The sequence below is a fragment of the Mya arenaria genome, chromosome 5, assembly GCF_026914265.1.
Source record: "Mya arenaria isolate MELC-2E11 chromosome 5, ASM2691426v1".
Taxonomy (NCBI): Eukaryota; Metazoa; Mollusca; class Bivalvia; order Myida; family Myidae; genus Mya; species Mya arenaria.
In genome coordinates, this window is record NC_069126.1 from 62,387,116 (window position 1) to 62,397,428 (window position 10,313).

The following is a 10,313-nucleotide window of genomic DNA, read 5'->3' on the forward strand; positions in this document are numbered from 1 at the left end:
CATTCCCACGGAACCTGAGTTCTGGATTTCTTCTGCTTGGAGGGAACACCAACTAACAGCTCATTCAGGGGTTTCGCCAGCTGTGCAAAGTTGTGAATAAAACGCCGGTAATAGCTGGCGAACCCAAGGAAGCTCCGCAGCTCCTTGATGTTCGTCGGGACCTTCCACTGTCTAAGTGCAACAATCTTGTCTGGGTCAGTCTCTACACCCGACTCACTAACAACGTGACCCAGATACTTCACCTGCCGCTGGAAAAACTCACACTTGCTGCCCTTCAACTTCAACCCTGCTGATTCTAGTCGACTGAAAACGGAATTGAGCCTCTGAAAATGGTTTTCCAAGGTATCGCTGAAAACGATAATGTCGTCTAGATAAATCAAACATTCCTTGAGATGCAGCTCACCCATACAGCGCTCCATGAGTCTCTGGAAAGTCGCTGGGGCGTTAGTAAGCCCGAAAGCCATACGCTGGCACTCGTAAAATCCAAGAGGGCCCACTGAAAAAGCCGTCTTGGGCTTATCAGACTCTTTCATGGCACATTGCCAATAACCACTTCGAAGGTCAAGTTTGCTGAAAAACCTAGAACCGGACAAAGAATCAATGGTCTCATCAATGCGTGGAAGTGAGTACGCGTCCTTAACAGTCCTAGAGTTCAAACGACGAAAGTCTATACAAAACCGAAGTGAGTTGTCCTTCTTACGAACCAAGACCACGTTTGATGAAAATGGGGACTTCGATTCACGAATAGCGCCGGCCTCCAGCATCTCCTTCAGGTGTTCACGAACCTCCTCAAACATTCCCGGTGGGATCCTTCTATAAGGTTCCTTAAAAGGAGTGGGGTCTGTCAAATTGATCTCATGTTCGACCATAGAAGTACACCCCAAATCTGTGAAACCAGAGGAAAACAAATGTTTCCAATCAGAAAGAAAATCCTTGGCCTTAATATGATCTCCCTCAGAAAGTGTATCAGTAGGGACACTAATACCCAACTCTTCCAGACTCTTGTCAGAATTCCGGGACTTGTCTAACTTGCCCTCAAAAGGATCAACCTGTCGTACTACATCCACTTCTTGCAGAGAACAAAGTACAGACTTCGGCAAAAGTGTAAGCGGCCGTGCAGACATGTTGCAAATACGGACCGGAATCCTGCAAAATGAGCTTCCTGACTTAACTTGTACTAATCTAGGGCAAACATTCAAATAAGTGGAGCGTTCATCCGTCTCTGTAACACCAACTGTCATACCTCCAACATCTCTCACAGCTCCAGTAAGTGTACGGGTCTCAAATGGTTTCACCACAATAGGTAGCCTACTCAGCGACCTTACTGACATAACACGCGCCTCTGAAAATGTTGAAAAGACGTTTTGCCAAACAGAGGGCATCTGACTACAATCAGCAGCTGACTTAACATAACTTATAACGTTGGTACCAACAACAACAGGGGTACAGCAAGAGTACTGAGTGTCTGGCACAACCAACACTGGAACAGTCACAGATTCTATAGCAGATGATGGAATACCAATATCCAACAACCCGTAACCCAAATATGGCACCTTCGCACCAGCAGCACCTGTAATGTTGAGTGTGAAATCGGACAAACTCTGCAACGCTGGATGAGGTTCAAGTGAGTTAAACAACTTCTCACCTATAGTGGTTACCATGGAACCAGTATCCAACAAAGCATTACAAGAGACACCATTTACCAGAATCTTTGTTTCACTAGATTGACCTACAAGGGGAGCCGTCACACGACAAGAAGGGCCACCTACTGGCTCCCGTTTGATTGGGGCCCCTTCTTGTTTAAATCACCCGGTTTACTATTACTAGAGTTACCAGAGTATGAACCTGACTTAGGACCACCTCTACCTTGTCCTGGCTTACTAGACATCTCCTCCAGCTTCCCCATCCTGGTACTAAGCTGCTTCATCTGCGTGCTCAGCTCCTGTAACTGCTGAAGCATCTTATGTTCAACAACACTCATATGTTGACCTACAGTCTCAGTAGGCTGCTTGTTCCCAACCGGCTTAACAGAAACAACTGAACCCAGTTCCTGTTCAATGACCCGCAACTCTTTCCGTAGTGTATTGAAATCAGAAACACTTTCAAATTTGTAACGTGACACATTACGTAATTCTGGACTACGAAGACCAGACCACAGACGATTACGAAGCATGTCATTCTTGCTATGAGGATCAAGCTGTAAATTGGAAGTACTGAGGAGCTGCTCCAAACGAAGACTATAATCAGCAACACTCTCATTTACCTCCTGCTTGGCACTGTAAAACTGCTCCTTCAACTTTTCCGTAGAGTGCACATTACCATAAATGCCTTCCAACTCACTCAAAATATCACCAACTGTAGCTAACTCACCCAAATGCAACAGCACCAATCTAGCCTTGCCCTTCAAACTCCGTCTAATTGCCTCAAGTATAGTGTGGGCAGGGTAAACCTGACTTCTAAGTAGACACTTCAGGTCATACTTCCACACATCAAACTCAACACCACCAACAACTGCCTCACCTGCAAACTCTGGAAGTTTAGGCACCTTAACTGAAGAAACTGGGACAGAAGTAGCAGCTGAACTGTTCATTCCTGAAAGAGAAGCATGTGACAAGACTGAATATCTCGATGTAACAGGTGGTTTCACTCTAACAACCTCAGGTTTGAAACCAACAGCGCCAGTAGAAGCACCTCTAAATGCAGAAGACCCAGCAGCACCACTTAACTGTTTAATATCATCACCAGGAGACTTCAAATGAACTGGGGAACCACCATGAATGGGACTACCAAACTGTGATGTGAAAGAACGTGCTCGGGGAACAGGTTTAGGTTTGTCATGCAAAATCCTGTATTCCCTAACGGGTGTCGGTGTGGACAATGTGAGGTTTTCAACCTTTGATACAGCTGGCGTGCTTGTAATAGTTGAAGCCAAAACAGTGTATTTGCCTGACTTCCTAAGTTGCTCTGCATAATATGCTAACTCTATCTCCTGCAATCCAGACAGCTCAGGTGTTTCATCAGTGTAATTTGCCATTGTGAATAAAAAATAAATGTCAATAGCAAAAACTAGAAGATGAAAAAAATGGACAAAATATAATGAAAACCACAACAACAATTCAGGAACACTGGAAAGGATCATAAAAAAATGATCTGACAAACAGGTCCCTGAAAAAACAAATGCAATAGAAAAGAAACACAAATACAAGAACAATTGTTTTTCACTTTATCCCAAATTTTGCAATGCTAAATACACCACACTTACCTATCCAACATCTAACATGTGCATCATTACAGCAAAAATGTAGATTGAACACCAGGAATAAAGCTGAAACTAACAATTCAATGTCATGCACTTCAAATCAAATAATTTGAAGACCATTTACATTGATAAGACTCACTATTTTTCATTTAATAAATTGAAAGAAAAATAAACTGCAGACTAATATCAACTTAAGTGCCAGAATTAAATTAACATGAAGCAATTCACCACAAGTATGTCACCAGTCACACTTTATATGAAAGTAAAATACACAAACTACTTTTTAATAATTAAATTCTAATCACTAATCAAGTTCTAAAACTATCATGGTAAGAACTAACTTAATAATGAGAAACTAAATAAATATTGACCAGAGGGCTTTTTTTTTTTTTTTTTTTTTTTTTACAGAAAACACGACATGGGATTATATGATATGAATATAATGTATCGATATTGTTAAATAAGAAATGATCACCAATACCAGATGTTAGTCAATGAAAATGAAGTGCTCACCAGTATTTGTTAAATGCAAAAGCCTGTTACTACAGTATTAAGATGCTGTTATGAAGACTGTGAAACCATGATCGTGAAACGCAAGGAACCGCACGACAGTCTGCAAAAATTTAAATAAAATATTCAACAAGAATGCACAAATAAATCACATAACAATGTAACATTAAATCAGTGAATGAAAAATCAAAACACTATATTAGTATATATTCACTAAAAATTATCAAAGAGTCACAATTAATTACGAAAGTATCATGTAATGTTTATAGATTCACTGGATGAATGTAGAAACTAAATGTTAAATAATCACTGTAGATTCCTTCATTAAAATGAAGTCCAAGTTGTTATAATAAATGACAGATAGAGAGCTGTCAAAAGGTGAAGGTCACTATCGCTGACGAAAGATGAAGTCAAAATATGGTCGAAATTCCAATGCAAATATGTAAATGCGAGTTAAATCAATCACTCACGATAAATAGATCACAATACCAGCAATGGTAGTCCATGACAATGTTTTAATTCACTTGTTACTGTGAAAATATTAAAGCCATGTCGGCTTTGAATGTTTACAAATACCACTTCCGGTAGAATGCTTTACAGAGCGGTGTCACATGGCAGATCACGTGATGATGGATTCCGCCACAGCGATTGGCTGGTGTAGATTCGCCCTCACGACGTTCGAGACAGACCGCCAAGCCCAAAACTGCAGATATATACGTTGCGAAGCCCAACAGCAATACAAGCCCGAGACCACACTGGCCACCAAATGTCGCGATACTCGGAGTACGAGGGTTCAAAACCCAGGCGTGCTGAAGAAATAGCCACGCAAAGTATAATTATAAGACATAAACAAAACACGTCTGTGATGTCCAAAATCTAATATACGAGTGCTTAAATACAAATACAGCATGTAAGACATAAAATGAATACAGAATGAAATATAAATGGAATTTACCTGAAGAAATAGCCACGCAAAGTATAATTATAAGACATAAACAAAACACGTCTGTGATGTCCAAAATCTAATATACGAGTGCGCGGATTCCTCGTGCACGAGTGAAAGGTTAAGGTTAACGGATATAGAAAAATAAAGTGAAATTGAAAGTGAACGAATAATGAAGACCAGACTGAAAGTGAAAGTGGGTGACAGGGGTTAAGTTCTACTATTACTATGATGAATAATATTAGACACATATAGACAAACAAACAGTGACAAACACATAAACAAATGACCCTGCGACATAGGAATCTCCCAAATACCTTAAAAAAAGCGTTCATTTTGGAAATTGAGCTCGGCTTATGATGTCAGAGATCAACCGTGAATCTGATAGGTCTTGTTTTTTGACTTGATGTGAATTTCCATTACTATTTGTTTAGATAACCAAACAAGTTTAAACGGTATGTACTATTTGTTTACCAAACATACATTGATAATTCGGAATACGAGATATTTTACATGGTTGATGAAACAAGCATTCATAAACCGTTCTTCTAGGTGTTCTTTCTTTTTTCTACGCTTCCCTGACATGTTTGCCTAGACTTTTTAGGTCATTAATTTTGCTTTTAATAACCATAAAATATTTCGAGGAAATATATTAGATTTATAGCTCCCCATCAAACTCATTTCATAGTTTTATTAAACACAAGCACTGCACTGTTTTTATAAATAAGGTAGTCATTGGAGCGCCTAAAATGTGATTGACAACGTACTTATAGGATTCGCGATCAACTCGCAGTTATAGGGTTTTACTTCATGCGTTTAATTGTGGTATTCCTTCTGGAGGGAACATTTTGTCAAAGCCTAAGTGCATGTGACTAGGCTTATTAGTTGCAATTTAAACAGAAAAAAGGACAGAACGATATCGATTCGATAAATGTATTGTGTGCGTAGTGTATCTTGTTCATTATGTAAATACCATAAAACATGCATGTTGTTTGTTCTTCAAACACAGCGATGTTTGTGTTACGTACTTTAACAATGCAGATGCACTTATTCTTGTAATCAAAAGCAGACATGCCTTCTATTTCCTGGTACAGTATATTATGTGATGGCGTCTATAGACGAATTGACCATAAATGATTTGACTGAACGACGTGACGAACACGCACAGAAGACTTTGAAATATTATATTCCATGTCCATCAATCTAGAAAATTCTAACAAACCAAATCAAGACATGATATGTCGTTTTCCTAATCCAATCTTGCAAAGTGTATATCCTTGTAGGTGCTTTCACTAGAAGAAGTGATTTAAGCGAACACTGACTGTTTGAAGTTAACTTTACAAATCTGAAAATCTCAGACCTTAATTTGGACATCATTCTTACATAATATATAGAGCGGGTTTTAAAAGTTCATTCAAATATGTGTTCAAATTCAAGTGATGAACGTTTTGTCAATGATATTGTCTGTTACATAAATACGACATGAATTTAACTGCGTCTCAATCTGCAGAATTTACGTTCGCTTCAACTGTTTTCAATTTCACAAATTTGTATTCGATTTTAAAACAGTCGCTATACACACTGCTGCATTGCTAGTTAAACAAAGCGTGACTGTAAACACAAATTCAAAATTGAAGTAAGGCATGTATTGAAGCTGGGCTCGGTTATACCACGTTTTCTGATAACCAATGAATGGAATATTTTAGTCACGAAACATACATCTTATGCACTTTTTTGTGAGTTTCTCGATACAATACAAAACAAAACAATACAATACAATGCAATGCAATTTTAAACAATACAATATGATGCAATACAATACAATACAATACAATACAATACAATACAATACAATACAATACAATACAATACAATACAATACAATACAATACAATACATGTACAATACAATACAATACAATACAATACAATACAATACAATACAATACAATACAATACAATACAATACAATACAATACAATACAATACAATACAATACAATACAATACAATACAATACAATAAATACAATACAATACAATACAATACAATACAATACAATACAATAAAATAAAATACAATAAAATACAATAATAAGCATTACAATACAATACAATACATACAATACAATACAATACAATACAATACAATACAATACAATACAATACAATACAATACAATCAACTACAATACACCGCAATACACTACAATACAATATAATATAAAAAAACAACAGTACAATGCAATACAATACATTGTAACATAACTCAATACGTACAACACAACACACCACTACATACAAATATTGGAATGATTTATTTGTAATACATACGACCACCAATCCATCGCCCCACATTACGATTCTTCAATGTTCAATGACTGATGCATAATTAGGTATATATTTTATTCACAATTGTAAATAGTATCAGTTGTAAGTGAAATTCAATTTCCCTCTTTTTTCTTTTTGATTTACCTGATTGCAATCTAAACACTGATTATGTTCATAAGATCAAGCATTAACATATAAACATATACTTCTAACCTATCAGTGACTATAATTAAGCTATAATAAAGCTATGATAATATTTATCTTATCAATTCATATATTTCTGTAACATGATATCCTTGGAAGTCTCTCGTAACTCATATGAATTTTAAATATGACGATAACGTAATAATGCAATGCCTATATTAAAAGTAAATCCGTCTTATGAAACGCTGGAATTATTCCCGAGGATGTTCTCCTGCATTTCTCAAGTAAGTAGATGTAAGTTGATTAGTTAAGACGCTAAATCTAATTTCCGCGTGCACAATCACGCATACAATTGATACCAAATTGCTGTCTGTCAGACACTTGTTTTTGCCAGTGCCTAGTTTCTCTCCGGCAACGAATATTCCCGCAGAGGTAATTGAACTCTGTTAGAACAGGCCCCAGTATCACGAAAGAACTTAAGACAAATCTCTGACTCAATCTCAAAGAATGAACTCAAAACAGGACTCATTTTAAGTCGAAACTCATTTCAGTGTTCACAAAAAAACTCAATCTCAAACTCAATCTCAAACTCAAAAAATCAAGCTTAACATTTGAGACAGCCTTGTAGCACTCTCATTTTTTGTCTCAAACTCAAAAATGGCCGACAACTATGTAGATAGATTCCAGCGTCTGCAGAGAATCGCTATGTATGGTCAACAGCGGGTTCCAAGAGTGTTTAAAGACAGGGCCAACCCGTTGGAGAGATTATCAAGAGTGGAAGTTCGGGAGAGATACCGATTTTATCCTGAAACAATCGTAATGATAGTGGGTGTTGTTTTTAATGAACTTGATGCTGTAACAAGACGAAGCTTGCCACTACCACCTCTGCTCTCTGTGCTTGTAACTCTTCAATTTTTCGCCACGGGAGCTCACCATTTATTAATTGCCGAGATTCATGGAATTTCCCGTCCATCTGTGGGGCGTGCCATAGACAGGGTTACCAACGCATTATGCAGGCACATTAACAGGTTTATATGCCTGTTGATGATGCAGAGATAAGAATAAAGAAGAAGGAATTTTACAGCATTGCGGGTATTAAACTTTTATATTAATAACCGTTTTGATTGGTTGCTAATGTAATTAATGTAAACATCCGGAAATGCCGTTACCTAGTGAAGGTTAAGTTCAACTCTCTTAATGCTGCATGCTAGTTTCGACAGTTACGCCCCTTGCCTTAAATAACTTGATGAATCATAACATTGCATTAATGTTCATTTAAAACCACATACATGCAATACTTGTTTACTGTTAATTGCATTTTGTGCTATCTTACTTTTCAGGATTCCCGAACGTGTTGGGGTACATAGACTGCACACATGTCCGCATCAGAGCACCAACACATAACGAAGCAGATTTCGTAAATCGAAAAGGGTTCCATGCAGTGAACGTTCAGGTTTAATAATTTTTCATTACCATATGATAAAAAAAACGAATGAAATAAATGAATCATCAAATTAAAATGTTTTCATCCCCATCATATAGGTTGTCCAAACAGGTATGTTGGTGGTGTTGATTTTAAAAGTTACTTTATAATTTTCATATTTTTTCATGTGACAGATGGTATGCGATGCTCGTTTCATCATCATGGATGTCGTAGCCAAGTGGCCCGGGAGCGTACACGACAGCCGTATATTTAGGGAAAGCAGATTATGTGCACAGTTGGAGAATGGTATTTATGCCAAGTTATATATGAAAATCGTTTTGTTGTTTCAATTATAAATGACGTACAACATGACCATTGTACTTCAAGCAAAGCACCGGCCCGTACTTATTTTGCATAACAATTAATGTACTGCACTACATACTCTTTGAAAGGGAACTGACTTTTGCAGGAATGGATGGAGTGTTGCTAGGAGATAGTGGCTATGCATGTAAGAAGTACTTGATGACGCCATACCTGAACCCCCAGACTCAGACACAGGAGAGGTATTGCCGGTCATGTTCAGTCGTGTTAGTTTTAATGATGTAATTCCGACATGACATAATTGTGGAGCTTTCTAGTCAAAGATATTATAATTGTTATTTTATATAAAGATTTATGTTAAAAATACGTTCTTACCAACCAAATTCTGAATGATTTCAGATTTAACAGATCACTCTGTAAAACTAGAGTCATCATCGAGCAAACGTTTGGTGTTTTAAAGAGGAGGTTTGCAGTTATGTCGTACGGGATAAGGACATCCGAGATGAAGGCTTGCAGGACGACAATGGCGTGTGCCATCCTGCACAACATCGGGATTAAGCGGGGAGACTCATTTGGACGCTTTGTGGTCGAGTCCGACAATCACCCAGATGCACCGAACCAACCGGTTGATGTTGCAGGGAATGCCTTTAGGGACTTTGTCAGCACGACATATTTTTCGTAAAGTGTACTGAATCAGTAGAAGAGTAGTATATCTGCGTTAATTGATTGTAATTTCAAGCTGGCTGTATAAGTAATACGATACTAAGTGGTAAATATACAATGAACCAGTTTCATTTCGAACTGTACTTGCGTTTGTATTTATTTTTCAAAGTTTAAAGACGGAAAATACAGTCTAACAACATTATTTACAAATTTACTTTAATTTAGCAGGAGAAAAACCACTACTAAAACATCGATGATACAATAACATAACCACGTTTAACTCAATTATTTTGAACAAATATAAGCATATCATATTTTTACATCAAACTAATTCGAATCAGAATCGGTATTTTTTGGAGTGTATTGTTTAATGGTGTATATGCTTATACTTGACAATGACAGTTCGGTATGGCTATTGAACATGCACTAATTCATATGGAAATAGGGTTTACAATTGTCACAAACATCAATTTCTTCAAGTTTCTCAAAATGTACATGACATAAGTGCACAATATACATGAATAGTTTGAGCCCATAACCATTAAAATATCAGTTTTGAGGTACTAATAATAAACAATAAAATCTAATTGATTTACTCCAATGCCATTGATTTCCACAGTATCTCACAATACTGTCAGAATTCAAGCATGAAGATGCTTAGCACTACTTTGGATGTTTTCTCTTTGATTATATGACATTAAAATATAGACAGCTTTTACTTTA

The 10,313-nt window shown here is 37.1% G+C and overlaps 1 protein-coding gene across 1 annotated transcript; it reads left to right on the forward strand.

Moving 5' to 3' along the window:
- The first annotated feature begins 7,840 nt into the window (after nt 1-7,840).
- Nucleotides 7,841-9,694, forward strand: LOC128235868 (putative nuclease HARBI1). Its single transcript, XM_052950658.1, has 6 exons — nt 7,841-8,083; nt 8,212-8,275; nt 8,524-8,636; nt 8,801-8,912; nt 9,076-9,169; nt 9,327-9,694. Exons 1-6 carry the CDS (start codon nt 7,841-7,843, stop codon nt 9,607-9,609), a joined length of 909 nt encoding a protein of 302 aa, XP_052806618.1. The 3' UTR covers nt 9,610-9,694.
- Nucleotides 9,695-10,313: the final 619 nt, after the last annotated feature.

Coding starts and splice junctions, on each gene's coding strand:
- LOC128235868 (XM_052950658.1), top strand. CDS start 7,841: ATGGCCGACAACTATGTAGATAGATTCCAGCGTCTGCAGAGAATCGCT. Junction 8,637..8,800: donor TCCATGCAGTGAACGTTCAG/GTTTAATAATTT, acceptor TTCATGTGACAG/ATGGTATGCGATGCTCGTTT. Junction 8,913..9,075: donor ATGTGCACAGTTGGAGAATG/GTATTTATGCCA, acceptor TGACTTTTGCAG/GAATGGATGGAGTGTTGCTA.